Source organism: Desmodus rotundus, chromosome 6, assembly GCF_022682495.2.
Source record: "Desmodus rotundus isolate HL8 chromosome 6, HLdesRot8A.1, whole genome shotgun sequence".
Lineage (NCBI taxonomy): Eukaryota > Metazoa > Chordata > Mammalia > Chiroptera > Phyllostomidae > Desmodus > Desmodus rotundus.
Window position 1 is genome coordinate 11,032,430 of NC_071392.1, and position 20,645 is coordinate 11,053,074.

General features: G+C 45.7%; 1 protein-coding gene across 3 annotated transcripts in view; it reads right to left on the minus strand.

The window, feature by feature from the left end:
* CREB5 (cAMP responsive element binding protein 5) overlaps nucleotides 1–20,645 on the minus strand; it is a 374,435-nt gene that overhangs the window by 116,864 nt on the left and 236,926 nt on the right. Inside the window, exon 1 of one of the 3 annotated variants that reach the window (XM_024562992.2) lies at nucleotides 4,035–4,245. The exons of the other annotated variants lie outside the window; for them this stretch is intronic. Coding sequence (XP_024418760.1) covers nucleotides 4,035–4,081 — 47 coding nt within the window. The 5' untranslated portion in view covers nucleotides 4,082–4,245. Of the gene's footprint in view, nucleotides 1–4,034; nucleotides 4,246–20,645 lie in introns of those variants that run through there. 3 annotated transcript variants of the gene reach the window in all.

Below are 20,645 nucleotides of genomic sequence, written 5' to 3' on the forward strand. Positions count from 1 at the left end.
ACCCCACACTCTCATCTGATCAACAGATGCCTGCTTTCCTGGTGCCGCTCGCTGCTTCATGCCGCAGACGTGTCCACCAGGAAAGCAATGGCAGCGCACGAGGGAGCAGGCTGAGTGCAGCGCTGGCTTACGGTGGAGCGGGGGCCACTCGACACGCCTCTGCTTTGTGCCTGGCCTATGGAGGGGAGCAGATTTGTGCCCCTTCTCTTGTGCCACCAAAGCTTTGCCACCCCTTCACCTGCTAACAGGTGAGGCATGGCTTCAGGGACTCCTGGGGGAGCGAAGCCACCACTCAGGCCATGCCCCAAGGGCACACAAAACATGGGCAATGTCACCAAGATGCCCCCATGACAAGCACAGCCATGAGAGCCCTGACGGTCATGACATTGGGGGAAAGTTGGCCAGTGCTGGCGAGCTAGACCTAGTGGGGACTGGCGTAAGGGGTTACAGTGTGCGTGGACTCAGGCAAGACTGATCCTCAGTTTTCACATCGATAAAAACCACACACACACAAATAAGCACAAATAAAACTGGAAAAAGCCGAATGAGAGCAGGGGGTCGTATCAGCAGCAGTATACTGGTTGTGGTATTGTACTGCAGCTTTGCAAGTTGTTACCAATAGGAGAAAGTGCTGAAAGGGTACATAGGATCTCTCTATATCGCTTCGTGTAAGTGCATGTAAGACCACACTTATCTCAATTAAAAATTCAACTAGAAAACAATAATCGCCCTGGACAGCGTGGCTTAGTTGGTTGGAGTATTATCCTGTGCACCATTAATGGTGTGGGTCAGGGCACATACCTAGGTAGCAAGTTCGATCCCCAGTTAGGGCACATATGAGAGGCAGCTGATCAATGTTTCTCACATTGATGTTTCTCTCTCTCTCTCTTTCTCTTAAAAATAAATAAACAGCCCTGGTTGGTGTAGCTTAGTGGCTTAAGCACCAACCTGCAAACCAGAGGGTTGCTGGTTCGATTCCGAGTCAGGGCACATGCCTGGGTTGTGGGCCAGGTCCCCAGTAGGGGGCGCTTGAGAGGCAACCACCCACTGATGTTTCTCTCCCTCTCTCCATCCCTTCTCCTCTCTAAAAATAAATAAATAAAATCTTTTTAAAAATCAATAAACGTATCCTCAGTGAGTGAGAATTAAAAACAACAACAATAATCAAAAACAAAATCTCCAAACAAAACAATCACCAAATAGTGGAGCTAATGATTCTCACCCCTCCAGGTTACCATGGGAATGAAGTGAGGTAACAGAAGTTTGCCTTAGGATCCCAACTGGGCTCAAGCTCCTGCCTGGCCTGCCTCTCTGTCCCTCACAAGCAGGACATTTCTGATTATGGGGAAGCACGTCGGAGCCAAGTCAGCACAGATTGTAATGCTCTAAAAAAAGAGACCATGCTCTCTTGATTCCTGAAGAGTCCCAAGCACAGGCTTGGCTCTCATCAAACTTTGCCCAGTGACTAATAACCTTCATCACCGGTTTTGTTTCGGTTCTGGGTCACCCCCCTTCCTCCGGAGAGGCATCACTGTGGTCCTTCCCTATGCACAATTAAGCTGAGTCCATGAATACATGCTTTACAATAAGGCTACTACCCTGGAATTTGGCTGAAGAAGAATAGGGATATTGTTTGGAAAAAATTATCTTTCTAACAAGCCCATATAGTTTTGCCTTTCATGTTCTTTGAAGGTTTTACAATGTCGCCTTCAATCTCATCTAAAAAGTCAAGTTTACATTAAAGTTACAGAAACATATCGAGGAGCCATGCAACCTTTGGGGGAATAAATTCATTGCCATTACGGTTCTGCATCATATGAGCAACTGAAACATAAGTGCCCCCTGCATTTTTGGCACTATTTCATGCATCTGAGGACATAGGGGGTCTTTTAGAAAAGTTGACTGGGTAGGTAAATAAAACGGGCCCTTTATCCCCGCACTCTTTTGACAGACTCGCCCATGTCACGGACTCTCATGGAGAACTCCTTGCAGGTAGCATTTGAAAACTAAGAACTTCACCACAAAAGACATCTTCATGCCAAAAAGCAAAACTAAAACCAACCTTCAAGGTGGGGAAAGACATGTTCTTTTTCACTCCGCCCATTCATTTCTTTAAGGCACTAATTCACCTTGATTTCAAGTGAACATTTCTCTGAAAAACCATGACAAATACCTTTCAGCAATACTTGTACAGACACGGACACAGGCACAGGACCCTCGAGCTGAGAGGAACTTCAGAGATCATAGATTGGTACCACCTGTGGGGGAGGGGCTCACAGCCCACCCTGTCTGCTCCTTCCTTCTAAAATAGAGCCCAGAAGGTTTCAGTGACTTGCTCAAGGTCATCAGCATTGACACTCAAGCCTCTTGACCTCCACCACACCAGGCCATGTCTTCAAAAAGTACCTCTGACTACCCTCCCTCCCTTTCCACCCCTTCCCCCAAAAGGAAGGGAGAAGACCCATAAAAAGTCATGATGAATTATATATCCCAAACATGCATTAAAAAAAACCAAAACATAAACACCTTTTGGTATGTGCCCCACGCCTCAGTCTGCGTGCAGCTCCATGATGATGGAGACTAACTGAGCCCCAGGAGTTTTGGAGTAGCCACGAGGCAGGGTCTCGCTCTCAGTGGACTGGCTCCCCGACTGCACAGGGCTCCAGCTTATAACTATCTAGTAATGTTGGATGGTTTCAGATAGCACGCAGCCCAGGCAGTGCGTCCCAGTACTAAATATATTTCATGAAACACACAGAAATGTGGTAATAATTTTCAAGCTATAAAAGTCTCTCTCTCTCTGCCTACACTAGATCTTTACAGCATCAAGAACAACATCATTTGCCTCTCTCTCCATGTATTTCATGTAAATTCTTTACTCGCAGCATTAACTCTCTCTTTCTGGACAAATCAGTCAAGAAGTAGCCATCATCCCTGCCACAAGCACGGCAGATCATTTTAAAATTAATTTGAGAACTTGCAAGATTTTAAGGATAGCCCTGGATTAAGTTGATTGTCACGTGAAACTACAGAAAAGTTACAATTCTCAAGCAAATTGCACAACTGTTGCTAACTTTAGCTGAAATGATAGGCGAAAGACTGCAGGTACTTCTGAGGGTCCTCATATGTTACTTACTTTAAAAAACCCGCGGTGTATTCTGAATAATAAGTGTAACAGCCTAACTCTTCCCACGCAGCACAACACACCAAATAGTTTTCCAGGCATTTGCAGTTCACCAGTTACACTCAAAAAGCCACCCCCAACTCCTCCTGTCATTCACTTTGACCTTTTATGAAAAGACAACTGTTTTGAGCCATTTAAGAAAGAGAGAGAGAAAAAAAGAGAGAGAGAATCCTGGTGGAAAATAATGCACAGCTGTGACAATATCATAATATCACTTTAAAAATATCATAATATAGTTTTACTTTTAATAATAAAAGATAAAAAAGGGGCGTCTGTGAATAATTAGAGATTGCAGTCTGAAGCCAGTTACAGTCACTGCAATTGATAATAAACTGAAAACCCCTTGAGAGCAGGTAAACGCTTTGCAACCCTGACCCCCTTGCTCTCACATTACTTAACTACCCTGCGGTTCTTGCATTACATCACCATTCAAGCGATTGGTTCCTGCATTTTAACTCTCTCCCTGTCTCCTCCGATTAGGAGCGACACCGCAGCAAAGAAACTTCGCCGGAGTTTGCACTTTCTCGCTTCGCTTTTTATCTGCGGGCCTTTCTGCTCCTGTCGCTCTGCCCGGCTCTGCTTGTTTTTCCCAACCCGGCCTCGCTTCAACTCATTCAAGTCGCAGCGCTAGAACAAAAACTCTTATCAAAGTGAAAAGAAATGCCTCTTCGGGACCAGAAGAGGAGCGGAGGGGCTGGGGAAAGAGGAGAAGGAAGAGGAGGAGAAACAAAGACGGGCAGAAAGGGGAGAAGGAAGAGGAGGAGGAGGATGAAGACTCAAGGCGAGAAGGCAGTCGGGGCCCCCAAAAATGTATAAAATCAGAAAAAAGAAAATAAAATTAAAAACAAACCTCATGGACATCACTGAGGCTGAATTCCCTCCTGAGGTGCAGAACATGAGAGCTCTGGAATGAGTGTGTGTAGAATTTGAGCCAAAGCTTAACTAGCCTGAGTGAGTCATATCCTTCCCACTTGATTCCAGGCCAAGCGATGATGTAATGCGCTGGCCCTTCTCTAGCGCCGAGCTCTGGCTCTCTCCCTCCGCTCACTCGCTCGCTCTCTTTCTCCTGGGCTCGCCCTCCTCCCCCTTCTCTCTTTTAGCTCAGTGCTGGTGAAGTCACCATTTAAATCTGGCAGAACTGAAGCAAAAACTTCAATGTAACCAAAACAGCCCCAGGCCGAGTTCCAGACTCAGAGAGCTTTCCCGGTGCAATTGCCCTTAGAAACGTGTAAACAGAGGGGGAAACAGTGCCGCCCGGGGCTGGCCCAGCAGCTGCCTCGCACTCAGACGGGGACCAGCAGTTCTGCTGGCACGGGTCCACAGGTTCCGATCAAATTTTAAAAAATGACTGCTTAAACAAAAAAATGCCCGTGTGTTTGGAGAAAGAGAAATAGCTGTGGAGACACACGGAGAGATGGGTGAAAGACAGCAGGTTGGAAGGATGCAGTGGGAATGAATAACTAAGACAGGTGACCAGCCCAGGCTGACAGTAACAGGGTTTCCGTGGCCCAGGGCTGCTTTTTTTTTTTTTTTTCCTGGAGCCAGATGGGATTTTCTGTTGCTGAATGCCAACCCCTAGGCCTCCAGAGAGTGCTCGCATCTGACCCCCCCACCCCTGACAACAAGGGCAAACCCATGGCTGGGCCAAACACGCGCCTGCCTGCGTCTGGAGCCACCTAGAACCGGGAAGTCACAGTCACCTCTCCGTTGGCCCAAATTGGTGCGGAAGGGAAAAGGACCCTAGTTGCCAAACACAAAGTTTGTCTTTCTGAGATTAGCACTCCACTGTCCAGTGAGTCGTTCACAGAGGAGGGAGGTAAAATATGTCCCCCCCTCAGATGAGGACAGGCTATCTGTCCTTGCACTTGCTGGGGGTGCTGCTGCTATGTGGCTGGCTGTGAGCTGGAAGGATGCAGGGAGAACAAACAGTATGTGTGTCTCTTTTTAAATTACAGGGTGAGGAAAACCAGCCTGGGGGTTCGGGGGGCGCGCAGTCTCACAGTACCCTTCATGACTGACGTGAAGTCCTTTTAATTGTGGAACTTTACCCTCACTTCACACCTCTGTGGCTCAGGACTTTCCCTAGGAACAGTCCAGACAGCTGGCTGTGTTTCAGTCCCACTTTTTAACTCTATCTTCTCTCCCTTTTCTCTTCTCTCCCTTCATGCCTCCTTCAAAAAGAAAAAAAAAAAGAATTGTAAAAAAAAAAAAAGAATTGTAAAAAAAATAGGAAGTTCACTAGAATTTTTTTTAAATACCACAAAAGCAGAAGAAAGGTATGGGGTTGCAATCTCTTTATGTATTTTTAAATAATCCTAGTCTGTTGCCACTGTCTTTTGCGTCTCATAGTTTTTGGGTCCGGGCGACTAGCGGAGGTGATGCAGACATTTGTCTCTTCGCTGCAACGTGGTAAGCAGAGACAATCCGCACTTCTAAACTCTGCTTTCAGAGAAATCTCTTAGCTTATTAGAGATGTCTGCTGCGAGGGGACAGAGCTGTTCATCTGAGTCCCTTGGAATTTAAATCACAGCTTCAGGGAATATCAACACTCAAGGTGAAGAGTTAAACAGCAAGGTTCTGGCTGACCCTGGGGCCCCGAGTGGGGAAGAGCTTTCCCCAGCAGTCTGCCCTGGAGCATGACATCCCCAATTGATGCTGATGCCACCGCTGCACCAGGGACACCTTTATCAAGGCCGGCAGCGCTGAATTAGAGGTGATCAGCCGTAATTACAGCTGGCGCCACTGAAGCCCGTGGCTTGACAGCCGCAAATGTGGTTGTTATAAAGTTGGGTCCACCATGTCAGTGGCCTGTATAACTCACTTACGTCTGACTCGCCAAGCAACTATTGATTTTTCTTCTGATGCAGGGAATAAATAAAGCAAAATCTTCCTTCCCTCCTGCGAGCGAGCCTTTCCCCGCCCAGGCAGGTTGACGGGATTTTACAGAAATGATTTTCTTCTTTTTATAAGAGCCATTGACCCTGTTGATTAACGGAAAGCTAAGGGCTTTCACTTTCCCTTCTCCACTCCCCACCACTTGCCTTAGTTTTCATATTTCAGTGTTTTCTTTATGTTATTATTTGAGGCAAATCAAAATGGACAGGGGGTGAAGTTTTTCAAATTGACATTGTCCCGCGATCTCAGTGGGAAAACGCTCTTTCTAGGGTTTTTCTTAGACCAGTCACAGGGGCTAGACCAAACTGCTAGATAGTGCGCACCTCCCCCTCACCACCCCCCCGCCACCGGCCACTCCGGCTGCTCTCCTTCTTCTATGAAGTAGGTAAAAGGAGCCCTGGGGTGTAGGTGAAGACTAGGGAAGCTATTCTTCCTGTGCCTTCCTTGGAAAGTAACAAAGGAGACGTGACATCTTTGATGGCAGTTGTGACTTCTCATTGGATACACAGCATCTTGGGCCCTGCCAGAAGGAGGAGGGGATGAGAGGTTCCAAGGTGGGGAGGGCGCCTCTGATCGAGGAGTGAGGTGGCCAATGGGTTTGGTGTTTCTAGAACCCAGCCAGACTCCAAGGGCCAGGACCCCATGATGATGGGGCCGTTAAGCCTACAGTGTGCCGGGACACAGTGACATTCCAATAAAACCTTTTGGAGTGCTGGCCTGAGTTAGAATCAGTTTCAGAGTTCAAAGGGGTCTGAGTGTTTACATTTGCACTTGCCGGTCGTGAGTGCCTTCCCGCCATTCCAAATCAGGCATTCTCCCCGGCTGCTGGGTTTCTCTCCACTTGAAAAGAATCCCTGCTTTCCCATTTTCCTTCCTGTGAGCAGCTAATGAGAGAGAATATCCTGTTCCCAAAAGGAAATTCCCCTCCGACTCAAGAGCTTCCTTTTCACCCGTTTGGCCCTCTTGTTACCTCTCCCCCACAACCCCCTCCAAGCCCTAACTGTTCTGAAGAAGGGGGGCTGCGCAGATAGGAGTTGTAAGATGCCGTAATTCCAGCGGGATCCTTCTTAGAAGTAGCCCCCAGCCAACAGGCTGGGCCTCCAGATTAGCTGGCTCGCTCAGGAATGCTTACAACACCCTCCTTTCAGAACATGTCATCCTTGGGGACAGGGTGGTGGGTACCGCGCAGCTGTTCGGTTTAACTCACGCACATACTCCCGGCTCCTGATGAAATGTTCGGCTCCAAAGAAGTGGAAACCTCTGAGATTTGAGCTCAGAGCTCAGAACGCCTTTGGACCGTCTCCAAAACAACCCACTAGAAAAGGCACAAGTTGGGCTGCAGGAGCGAGGGGCTCAACAGCCGAAAAGAGCCAACTAAAGGGAACTTTGCATGCCTGAGGCGAACGTCTGAGCGCACACATGGAAACACGCGGCAAACAGGAGACACGATGACCGCCCTTCCTAGAGAGAGCGGATTCTTTTTTTCTTTTGGATTTGAATTTATTCTCCTCAAGGAACAGCATATCATCTTCTTTCAGACGTTGTTTTTAAAATTTAACCCGTGATTCCCACAGTCCCAGTGGAGTTGGAGGGGCCAGATAATTTCAGAGTCAAATAAGCTGTAATGACTATCACATGGACCCAGCCATAAACCTAGTATTAAAAATTATACAGAAAAAAGTGGCATCTCTTCCTTTTTTAATTTACAATAACCAGCCAGGTGGTTTTCTAAGGCCTCCTCTGCAAATTGCTTCCAGCGAACCTTCCGGTCACAGACCACTGCACGCTCACTTGCTGTCACTCAGCATTCCCTTCAACTTGGGTGTCCCGTGTTTTCACAGTGGCCAGAGGCTGAGGGGGCTGCCTGGGTGAACCTGTGCAGCGCACATCCTGAGCTGTGCGAGATGAGCAGGTTTAGATGACTGGGCCGGCTAGGGGCAGCTCCCGGCAACCACTCCCAGGGTGTAACCAAGGGAGTGGCCTCTCTTGGTTACCTCTATCTTGTACCTGCTGCAGCTCCTGCTGCCCAGCCCTGGCACCAAGTACCCTCAGGCGACTTGCTGGCCTTTCCTGTGTCAAAACCTGTTGGTAATGTTCTGAAGTGGCAGTGTGGAATGTGACTCAGACAAAGGAATGACTTTCTAATGATGGAGGCATCAAGAAACCTTAGGGGTAGGTATTGGGAACTTATAAGAGCCTTTGATCAGCCCTAAAATATCATCACTGATTCTGTCTGCTAGGGGTTTTTCCCCCTCTAACTTCTCTCTCTAAAATGTGCGTGTCTTTGCGCCACTCGAACCAATCACAGTGTCTGAAAGGCAGCTGACACTCAATAAATATTTGTGGAATAAATGAATACATGAATGAATGAACCCAGTTCCTCAGCTCAGGCATTACCTTCTCCATGGAAGCCTTGCTGGACAAGCAGGCTGGGGTAGCAGTGTCCATTTCTCGGGGGCTCCCGTGGCAACCTGGACCAGATTCTGTCCCAGCAAGAAGCCAGCTGTGGAAGTACCTATTTCCATGCCTCTCTTCCTCAGGAGTCCTTAGCTTCTTTGGGGCACAGACTGGACTTATCCCTCTCTGCATCCCTCGCACCTAGTAAGTGCCTGACCAAAACACAGTAGGTCCTCAAGAAATGAGGCTGACCCTGAATGGTGGCAACACAGGTGGCTCAGTCTTCTCCAAATCTTTTTCCTCTTAAAAGTTTTTCTTTCCCTTTTGCATTCTTATGCACACTTTTTCTGTGGCTTCCTTAAGATCTGGAACATCTAGGAGAGTTGGAATAATAAAAACACCCCAGGAGATCTGGCTGGCCTTCTTCATCCCTGCCCCATGCCATTTCTCCTTGAAGGGCCTTAGATTCCTCTTGTTCTCCTTTTCCTGGATCCAGATGGCAGCGATGCCAGAAAGAGCACCCTGAGGTTCTCAGAGCAGCTGGTCCTAGACTAGTTTCACCAGTTTCCTGCATGAAGCAGCCAGGGGAATGGAAACTTGAAGTGTGAAGAACTGACACGCTCCTCCTGGTTAGGGTGCTGGTCGCACGGTTGCTGAGGCATCCTAAGGAAAGGGAGACTGCCGCTGGGACTCATTCATCCCCCAAGCAATGCCTGTGTCTGTTCTAAGCTGTGGTCCCCACAACTCAGCATTGGGACTGCAGAAAGAAAACAAAAAATGGTGGACCACAGGAGGTTTGAACATTGGTGGGTAGGGGTAGATACAGGCGTTCTGGTGTTGAGTGGAGCCAGGACATGGCACAGAAGTTGAACGGGGCTGGCTGAGGAGCGATTCCTCTTGGGAGAGGGAGGCCACTGTGAAGGAGAGAAGGAGCTTCTACCACAGCCTCTGTGGATAACTGTGGCTTAGTGGTAACCCACCAAATTCCCACTGCCCCTTTAGACAAAGTGTGGTGACGGGAAGAGTTTAAGGTAAAACGAATGGGGCACCTGGGGTGCAATATTTAAGGAGGTGCTCACTCTCGGGGCTGTGCAGTTCCACAGCCCTGAGAACAAGTGCCTCCTTGGATGTGGAGCTGTGGGCGCCTCCCTCGTCTCCCATGTCCAGACCCTGAGCTGGGTGGTGAAGACTTGCCACTTGCTGTGTATGCATGAGCACTCACCAAACTAGTGAAATAACCTTGGGAGGTGCTCTGGAGCTACCTGGCCAGCGGGGGGGAAGGAGGTGATGCCTGCGATGGATTGGACTTTTCCTTGGAAGTATCCCATTCATCAATCTTGCCGATGCCATGTCCTTTAGCTAGCCATTCTACTCCTCCCCGTATATTTGCTGCTCATGGGAAATACCAAGGTCATGGCCTTCTCTCCATGTTTGAATTTGTGGAAATCGATCCCCCCATGTTTTGTAGCTATCATATCTATCTTAATGACATATATAATACTGCACACACACACACATATACATGTGTTTACGTGTGTACATATGTGAATATGTGTGTGTGTGTGCCAGTACTTGTCATCATTAGCCAACATTTATTGAGCACACATTCTGTGCTGCGCATTGTGTTAATAAGTGTCCCACAGACATTAACTCCTTTAATCTTTTCAGTAACACTATGAAGTAGGCGCTTTCCTTAGCCCCGTTTTATGGATGAAGAAACTGGCTCAGGGAACTTGGCAAGCTGCCTAAATGCCCCAGTGGAGCTGAGACTTGAACTAAAAGTTGTCTAAAGCCCAGGTCGGGGATGTGACCACGTCCTCTCACTATTTTGTGTCAGTGCACTAACACCTTCCGTAGCCCGGCCGCTCCTGGTGACCTGGGTTATTCTGTGTCCAGAAGCAAGCAAGGCTCTGGGCCCAAACCGACCGTGATAGGCGGTGTGAGTCTCAGGAGCTTCCTGATTCTGATCAGGGGGATTTTCCAAAGGAGGGGGCTAGCGTAAAAGCGGAGGAGAACGGAGCCTTTTTATGGCATAACGTCAAAAAAGCAAGAAAGGCAGGTCGTCCCCTCAGGTGATCAGATGGTGTTGCCTGGCTCTCGCCACTCACCTGTCCTTCCCCACCTCCTGTCACACCCTGAAATCTTGTCCAGGGCCACGTCGTGAACCAACGGTGCAGAGGCCATCCCTGCAGCCACCCTCGTGCCCTCACACTGCTGCTTTCCGGGGCCCATTCCTTCTTGATGGGTTTCCCCATCTCTCACGGAGAAGAACGTGTGTCTGCCAGCTCCTGATGTTCAATCACGGGCTGAGCATTCACGTCCCGATTACTTATCTCTTTGCACATTATACACTCAAACCATTGGGAGTCTCTTTTCTGAATATTTGCCCACAAATACTTCACCCTTGCTCAAAAAGGCATTCTGAAAAAAGAGTCTTTACATCTTTAAACGATAGCCCTGAACATACACTCTCCTGGCTGTTTTTATTGTTCAACATTTTTAAATTGAAAGAACGACAAAAGTGAGAATGAATCTGAAGAGGTTTTGAGGGCATTAGAAGCGAAAAGGAAGACTGACCTCTTCCTTTGTATTTGTGGTTTCTTTGCTTTTAACAGTGAGTCCAGCTGGAGAGCTCTGTGTGTGTTTAAAACTGACCCCCCCTTCCTCGGAGCAGAGAAGTTCAAGTTCACCAGCGCAGATTACTCAAGGGCTCTGCATGGAGAATGAGCCCTCCAACATGTTTGCCTGGAGGGGATGAGAGGAATTTCAAAAAAAACAAAACAACAAAACCCCAAACCTGAAGCTCCCGGCCTTCCAAATGAAATTATCTATGTTTTTATTAACAAAGCCCCTGAGTTAAAAAGTTGGTTTTGATAAGAGAGAGTAAATGAAAGAGAAAACTGCTGACATAATATTTTGGTTTCCAAACCCACTTCCACAGTCTACTGTCCCTCTCAGGCCTGTGCAAGGCTGTGGTAGCTGCGTGCACACTGGGACCCCAGGTAGGAAGGTGCAGTGAGTCCTGCCTCGTGCTGCCAGTCCACTCGGAACGTGAAAGCCCAACCGTAGTGACACCTGCATTTGCGCCTGCACGTGTTTCCGTCTTTCCAGAAGTGTGGCACTGTGTGGATTACAAACAACTTAGACTTGTCCTCTCCAATCCCAGGAGGGAAAACAGATATGATGAGGTCCAAGGGGTCTTCAGGGTTAGGAGGAAAGATCCTAAATTTCTCAGTTTCCCTAAACTGTAGAGCTCCTCTGACATTAGCAGAAAGGGAAAGGAAGGGGAGTGCCGAGCACCAGAGGGGCCCATCCGAGGGCCCACTTCCTTTTCGTAGCCACCCCGACTGGAAAGCAAGCTTCTAAGCTGGGTGAGAACGTATCTTTCTTGAGCAACACTCCTCCTTGAGAATCTCATGAAAACTCTGAACCCTCCTTTTAACCACAAACCCCAGGTTAACAATCCTCAAGATGAAAAAAACAAAAACATGTTCTCTTTGTACTAAATTTCAAGCTATGGCCTGTTACAGGTAAAGGAAAGCAGGCACATACAGGTGAATCTTGGTGCCTCAAAGACCAACTCCTGGCCTGGCAGACCTAGGAGATTTTCTAGCTCAGTGGTTTTCAGACTCGGGGTACCTAAGAATCTCCAAGAGAGATTAAAATGCCAATTTCCAGGTACTACCACAAAGACTGTAATTGTCGAAGTGGGGCCTAACAATATGTATTTTTAACAACTCCTAGAGATTTCGATGCTAGTGATCCAAAGACCAAACTTCAAGAGAAGCTGAATTCCACCTGGTCATAGAAATATTACATACAAATCAAACAAGAACAAGAAAACAAATGTAGATACATGTGTATTTTTCCTGCCGTTCAGGCTCAAAGGGAGCTTTAATTTTCTTTTACCTCTTATTTTTTAAGGTAAAAAGTAAAATTACCTGCCCTAAAATGATCAAATCTTTAAAAATGGGCTATCGTGGCTTTTCCAAAACAGGCTGTCTACAATAGATGGAAATAAAACATATGTGTTCAAAGTAACATAACACCATCTAAAGAGTCTATGGAATTCTGGGCTCCAGGACCCCTGATAAGATAGGGTTTCCTGACCCAGGGCTGGTTTCGCAAGGCATTTCTCTCCTGTGTTTACTATCAATGCTTCCAGATGTTTACTTTGCAATATTCCCAGTCTCCCAACTTGACAGTCACCGGCAGGGCGCTTCAGGGAGGGGAAAGGAATGTCAGTGGTAATTAAAGAGTGAATCGCACGAGACCAGCCCACCACACCTTTGGTATAACTTGGTTATCTTCTAGAGCTTTAGTTAAACATCAGACAGTGGTCCTGGTTCTGTACAATACAAATGCTACAGAATTATAGGGTCCCCTTTTCCGGTGTTCTTTACCCATCACTTTCCCCAAAGAATGTTCTAAAAGTTTTTCCTAAGTCTTTTACTCTTAACATTGTAAAGTGCCATAAACACTTGAGAGGAGGAAGTGGCAGTCCGTCCACAGACCCAAGAACAAGAGTGACCGATGAAGGGGAATGAGGATCTTGACCTGTGAGTCATCAAGGGCTGCAGCTACTAAGTGGGAATTAAGTGTCTGAATTACAATGATAGTCCTTGTATAATTTCTGTTTGACCAACTCTCTGTCATTTTAACAGCTATGGAAACAGACACCACACACAAGCCCAGGGAACAGACAAAAGGAAAAACCTTGGTAGGTGCTGAATGTCTGGGAAAATAATGTTGCAGAAGGAGGTGGCAATGATATAAGAGATAAAAGGCAATGGACATGAAAAATAATGATGGATATGACAAAAGCAAAGAGGTCTCTTAGGCATTTCTTTGGCCACTTCCTAATTTTTTAGCCAGGGGCCATCACGCTCCCTTTATTGTGACACTTACTGAAGCTCTTTACATCTATTTACTCCAGAAGGTCGGTGTTGACAGAGACAGAGCCTCGTCTGCGGCTGTACCACCCTGAACGCACCCGATCTCGTCAGAAGACAAAGCCTCCACGATTTGGAGAATGAAGAGATATTGATCATTATTAATGACTCTAATCTTTGGAAGTTTGGGGATAGCAATCCTCTTTAAAGCCCTGGATACTTTTAGAAACAAATAATCTATAACTGCCAGCAAACTGTCTTTCTCACTGAGTAGAAAAAAGTAATATCCTCCTTGTTGGCTTCTCACAGACACACCAGTCTTCTGTGTCTCAGCTCTGAGAGGCCGCGGTGTGCGAGAGTGCCCATGCCCCGTGCTCCAGACTGAAACAGGACCCTCCACACACAGTTGTATAGGGTGGCGCGACTTTGCAGGGTTCATGTGTTTGAGTGCAGAAGGCCCCATAACTCAGTCTGGGGCAGCTCCATTTTAATTGGTCAGTTTCTGTTATTTTAACAAAGGCCATTTGGTGTTACTTAATATCTCCTGGCCCGGCCAAACCTCAGCACAGTTGAGATCCTTTTGTTTTCTCCCCTTCAATCTCTCTACATCTCCTGAAGCCTTTTGTTCTTAACTGGTTTCAAGTCATCTATCAAAAGATTGTCACTGATAAAGGCCCATTTGCCCCACTGTAATGCTGAGTTATAAGGGCTCATGGTGGTGGAGTTGGAGACGCCAGGACAGGAGATGGGATGGACAGGGTTTGGTACAAGGGTGCTGCCGCCCCTTTGGTTCTCATTTTCAGAGAAAGAGCAGAAAACAAGACCAGGTCTCAGACCTCAGGAAGACAGCATTCTAATGTAGAATGGGTAGAAAGAGATGATAAACAAGGGAACAAGTAAATAAATAATCACAGATAGTGATCAACTGCTACTAAGAAGATAAGACACAAAATGAGTCGAACGCGGGTACTTCAGTGAAGTCTTCTACATAAGGTGTAGAGACAAATCCTCAGCACAGAGGTGACAGTCTACCTGAGAACTGAATATTGAGACAGAGGCATGAGTACGGATAGGGAAGAAGAGGTGTGCAGCGGGGACAACCTGGGTAAATGCCCTAAGGTGGGAAAGAACTTAGTGTGCTCCCTGCGTGGAAAGGCAGCCATGGGTGGAAGGAGGAAGAGACGGGAAGGAGCTGGCCTGGGAGGAGTAGGTAGGGATCTGCAGGCCACAGCAAGGAGTTTCTACCTCATTTTAAGGTGAAGAGAAACCATAGGAAAATCTAAACAAGGAACTGCCATAATCTGATTTTTATTTCGAAGACATTGCATTAACTGTTGTATGGAAAATGGATAGTCAGAGAGTAAGAATTTGGGTTTGGGGAACAATGAAGAGATTTTGCAACAGTCTGGATGAGTGGTGATGGCGGCTTGCGCTAGGCTGGTAGCAGAAAGCGTGGGTGAGAGGAGCGCAGAACCAGAATAGGTTGCCGTAAAGCCGGCAGCACGACCTGAACTGGCCACAGGAACAAGGAAGAGAAGGAATCAAAGAGGACTCTGCATTTTTGACCAGATCAAGTGGGTAAATGCTGTTGCTTAGTTTACAGTGATGAAGCAGGTGGGTTTGCGGATGGCCTGGGGAGGATCACGACTTTTGCTTTGGAGAAGTTAACTTTGAGATGCCGAGTAACATGCAGTTGGAGCAATCACAAAGGCAGAGGGGTAAGGGACATCTGAGCTCAGCAGGGGGGTCCGAGTTGTGGATTTCCATTGGGAATCGATTTTGATTGACTGTCTTTAAAGCCACAGACTGGGGGAGTCTCAGAACTGAGTCATGCAGGACACTTAAGTAAGAAGTGGGCAGAGGAGGATTAGCTAATGAGGTGTGAGAAAAACCTGGTAGGAGGCAGGGGAGAGTCTTGGAAGTCAGCGTAAGTACAACAGCCCCGGCAGATGACCGAGAAGTACGAATGTATTGAAAATCACCTCCTCAGTCATTCCTGTAGCTGTGTTCTGCCTAGGAAAGGATTAAAAGGCGAGGGAGACTTGGCGGAATGAGAGGACAGGCCTCCCTCCTTCTCCCTCCCTCCTTCCTGCAGACACTCCGCCCCTCTCCCCATGGTTGTAAATATTAAGAAAGAAATTACTGTAATGCAGAAAATTTGAAGATTTTGTTTCAAGCAACAAAAGATTAGGCACTTTAAAAAAGTTCTACTTGGGCCTCAGAGCTTTTCAATACCCTCTGCTGGGCAACCTTTTCCTTTTACAATTGTTGTTCGTGGGGTAGTTTAAACACGCCTCTACAAAAAATGCTTCGTTTTTATTTCCAAGAGACAAACTTTCAGTCTATAAGACCTTCTGCTTTATTCATTACCATTTGGGGGATTTGGCAGAAATGATAAAACTGAAATTATCCATGGGCATTAGCTGGAGATCTTCATTTGTCTCAAAGGCTAGTGGGAAAGATTAAAAGGAAGATCCTGAATCACGTTTTTAAACAATAATCTTTACTAATGCACGTGATTTAATAGTACTAGGATGCTTCCCATTTTGGTGTGGCCTTGAGTGGTTTGGGAATGTGAGCTGCTCAAGAGGTGAGAAGAGCTGTTTTCTGGCAGAAGTTTTCTAGAGAAAACAGGTATCCAGGGACAGTTTTCAAAATGGGACGGACGGTCCTTTTGGAATGTGGGATTCTGTCCATATATTAGACCAGGGGAGGGGCTGGATTTTAAAAACAAATGGAGAGATGAGAAATGCACTACCCCAAATTTCAAAAACCCAGTAGTACATTTTAAACTTCGAAGGCTAAATTGTGGATGTTTTTATGAAAATCCTTATATTGTCCCAGGTAAATCCAACTTTTCCTAAACAGTAGTGGCACTGGGTCTAAATGCATTTGTGCCCCTCTCTCCCCTCCCCCCATGGCCCATACAAACTTAGAAAGGGCAAGGGAGGAAACGAATGGGGAGTGGATGGGTGAGTGGGTGCAGGAGCCAAAGCAATCCATAAAGCCAAGTGCCACAATGGTCATTTTAAATTTGGGGGAACAAGCAGAAAAACGTCCTAAATTTTTCAAATTACTTTCTTCACACAGCCTCATAGAGTACACTAGACCATGAAGATTTTTAAATCCAACTTTGCTGATTTTACAGGTGAGTAAGCTGAGGTACCAAAAAGTTGTCTTTTGCTTAAAATCACTCCAGGCCCCCTTGTGTCTACTTCAGGGCCTTTTCTATTACACTCTGGGGAGGCTGGGATGTCTGCATCATGGACAGTCTTATTCAGTGACTTTCCCAAATCCCTCCTTGGCTTCGGTCTCTCCGGGGTAGAGGCTGCGCCCTGAACAAGACGTCAGCCAAGGGGCAAGGGAAACGGCCCACTGAACAGCAGCTGGGCCCAGGGCGCTTCCCCTGAACGGAGTCAAGCCAGCCAGTCTTGTTGCTCAGAATTGGTCAGAACCTATTTCCTGGGACATTATTAAATGCCCTGATGTTTTTGTAACCAAATAAATGCATTATGAACAGGACACTTTTCCTACAACATCCTGGATCTGTTCTTCGACGTGGATAAAAAGCAGTAGGGACTCTGGACACAATTATGCCAATTTATATGCAATACAAAGCAATCTGTTACCTCATCTAATCCTCCTAGAACTTTTCCCAAGGAGAGCGCTGAGGTCAGGAAGGTGAAATGACTTGGTCAAGAATACAGAGTTATTAACCAGGTCTCAGGTCTTCTGACATCCTTTAGTCCAGTGATTTTTTCCATAATATAATTTGTTTGTTTGTTTGTTTATTTGGTCTCCTGGATGTATGTTGTTTTATTTTGGAAAGTGATTTTAGTAGTTGGTTGGCTGGTGTGGTTGGAATTCTTTTTTTTTCTTCATTCATTATGTTTGTTTACTGTGGTAAAATATACATAACAAAAACTACCATTTTAACTGTTTTTTAAGTGTATAGTTCAGTGGTGTGAGGTATATGGTTGAACCTTTGAGGTAGTAAAGAATAGGAAGTGTAATAATAATTATTACAAAATAAAAGCTAATTAGTAAATCCTTACTAAATGCCAAGCAATGTGCTAAGAGCTAATCTGCAGCATCTCACTAAATTTTAAAGCAAATTTAGCTGCAATTCTTAGCCTTCTTTCACAGATGGGGAAACCAAAGTTCAGAGAGGTTAACTAACTTGCCCAAGGTCACACTGGCGGCACCCAGCAGAGCCAGGCTGTCAGCGAAGCATTCATACTCTAATCCACCACAGCTTCTGGCTTTTTCTCGGGGGCTGCTGTTAAACAAAACAAAGATGAACTGAAAGGCCCAATTCTTCTTCCTTGGGTTCTCTCTCTGGTTGGAACCCTCCCTTGCTGATCAGCCACTGAGCAATCCACGTGCTACAGGACTGTGAGAAGTTGTACTAGAAATGGAGAAAAAGGCCCAAAGCTTCCTGCTTCTCCTCTGTCAATCTGAAAAATTTTGATCGCTCTCCTGATTGAAGCCGGCAACCTCTAAGACTGTCCTGGGGTACCCAACTTATGCTTACGCTAAAGCAAATTGTAAGAGAACCTCAGTTTTTTTGAGAAGAGATCACAGAGAGCAGGAAACATATTTCTAAATAGGAAGTGTCTGAATTCATTTCGCAATAAATGTCACTCAAGCAACCTCGTCCACATTTTTGGATAATACATCATTGTAGAAAATATACCAATCATAATTTCATCAACAAAGCAGGGTGCATGCACGCTGTGTAAAAATGCACACATTATTTCTGCGTTAGTAAACTTCTATTGTTCTGATTTGTATTGATCTGCACCCTCAGGCTTTTCAGATGGCCTGTGGGGGATATGGGGAATTAAAAACAAACTTTGGACAATGACCTTCTATTAGCTACATATTTCCTCGTGCCCTGATCTTTGTACACAAGTATTCATGGATGAAATAAGCTTATATTGTTTTTGGATAAACTGTCAGTTTCTCTTAGTCTGTATTAATGACTATAGAAGATACTTCTGATGACTAAAACACAGTAGCCCTTAGAATCCCAAAGTCAGATACATGGTTAATGGAGGGATACACTTGAAATCACCTACCTATTAATAGGCAGTGAATTCAAATAAACACTTTTCAAATTAAGTGCCAAATGTTTAAAAAAATATCTTTCTACTTATGCAGCAGAGAGCACTCAGAAAGACAGCAGGAGAACTGGTATAGGAAGGAGATGACTGGATGAAGAAGCTGTGGTCCATATACACAGTGGAATACTACTTAGCCAGAAGAAAAGACGAAGCACTACCATCTGTGACAACATGGATGGATCTTAAGAATATCACGCTAAGCTAAAGAAGCCAGACAGAGCAAGTTAAGAACCACATGATTTCATTCATATGTGAGCTATAAAACTGAAAGTACGAAATCCAATCAAGAAAAAAACAAAGAAAAACTAACAGACACAGGCAACGGTACTGTGATTACCAGAGGGAAGGGGAAAGGGGGTCAAATATATGGCGACAGAAGAAGATCTGACTTTGGGTGGTGACTGCACAATGCAATATACAGAGGGTGTATTACAGAATTGTACATTTGACCCCTATATCATGTTATTAAACAATATCAGCCCAATACCTTTAATAAAAAATATTTCAAAGGAGCAAAAAAAGAAAGAAAAAATGCCCCAGGGAGCTAGACTCCACATTGTGCCCGATGCCTGGGTCCCCAGAGCGGCCCTCGGCTTCTAGAGAAAAGATCCGTCTTTGTGGCCAGCACAGGAAGCAGCAGACCCCGGGAGCAGATGAAATTACAGAAACAAAGATTCTTGACACAGGGAACAGACTTCCAGAGCTTACAGCTACTCCTGTTCTAGGAGCTGGGTTTGTAGCCACAGTCACAGTCCTGTCCTCCCCACCCCACCCCACTCCACACAAAGGTCCTGCTTTGCAGATAAAGTCCCATCGTGGTGTTTTGCTGTTGTTTCTTTTTATCTTGAAATAATTTCTGATTTTCAGAAGAGTTGCAAAGATAGTACAGAGCCTTCCCATATGCCCCTCACTGAGCTTCCCCTAATGTTCACATCTTAATTTCATCTTGGCACATTTATCAAAACTAGGAAACTGCCACTGGTGTAATATTATTAACCAAACTACAGACTTCATTGGTTTTTTCACTAATTTCTTTACTTTTCAGGGATATTACCATAATGGAGCTTTTTCAATTTGATTCCCTTGATCAAAAACAAGCTCCCAATAATCTAAGTCTATGTTCTTCAGTGATTTGGTCGCATCCTATCTTTTCGGAGTCACCTGTCGCTCTGCACCAACATGAATCCTATACGGTGCGGCCTGAGCCAACGGGGGCGTGTTTGCCTTCTGTGGGTATGTCCCGGTCTGTCCCACAGGTGTGACTTTGTTCACGCTGCTCCCTCTGCTTGTACTGTCTTCCAGGGCTCGTGGTTCTACCCTTTCTTTCAGGCCCAGATCGAGTGCCTTCTGCTTCACGAAAGTGCTCCCAGTTCCTCAAGTCAGAATGTTCCTTCTAGCCAAAGAGTCTCTGTTGCACAGTATTGGTGTACAACGCCAATGTTTTGCGTTGCACTCTGGGAAGAATATCACCAAACGGACATCCGAGCAGCCTGGGCAGCTGAGGGTCAGTAAGAAAAAAGTCCCTGACCCCTGAAAAAGTGAGGTAACAGGAGTCCCGATGCAGTGAATTTAAAAAGAAACCTCACACTCTTATCCACTGGTAAAAACCCAACGCCTTAGAATGCTTGAGGCATCACAATATAATTTGATTCTCACATAGGTTGAAATCCTGTCATAAAAATATTGTAAAAAGAGCTCATTATTTCCTACCTATAACATTCTATTACTTTAACGGGAGTGAAACCTGTTTTCACCCAAACTCTGTTTTGAGAAAACCTAAGTCTTGTAAACTTTTTTGTTTTGACTTGTTTTTTCTTTCCTCCTTTCTTTGCTATATTAAAGATTACAATAAGCAGTTTTTTCTTTTGTAGGCATGCTTTAGGGGAAGGTACACACACACACATACATCACTGACTACGGCAATTGTTTCGTACTTTTATACTTATGCGCTCATATTTTCATAATTATTGAATGTTATATAGTTACAGAGAGAAATGATTACTAAAAAAGAAGCAAAGTTTGATATCCAGAGATGTTTTCAGAACCCAGACAATGGAATGTATGACGTGACCCCTCATATTGGAAGGCAGAACACTGATTTTTGCAAATGAAAAGATGTGATATGCTTTTTATTAGTTTTCTTATACATCT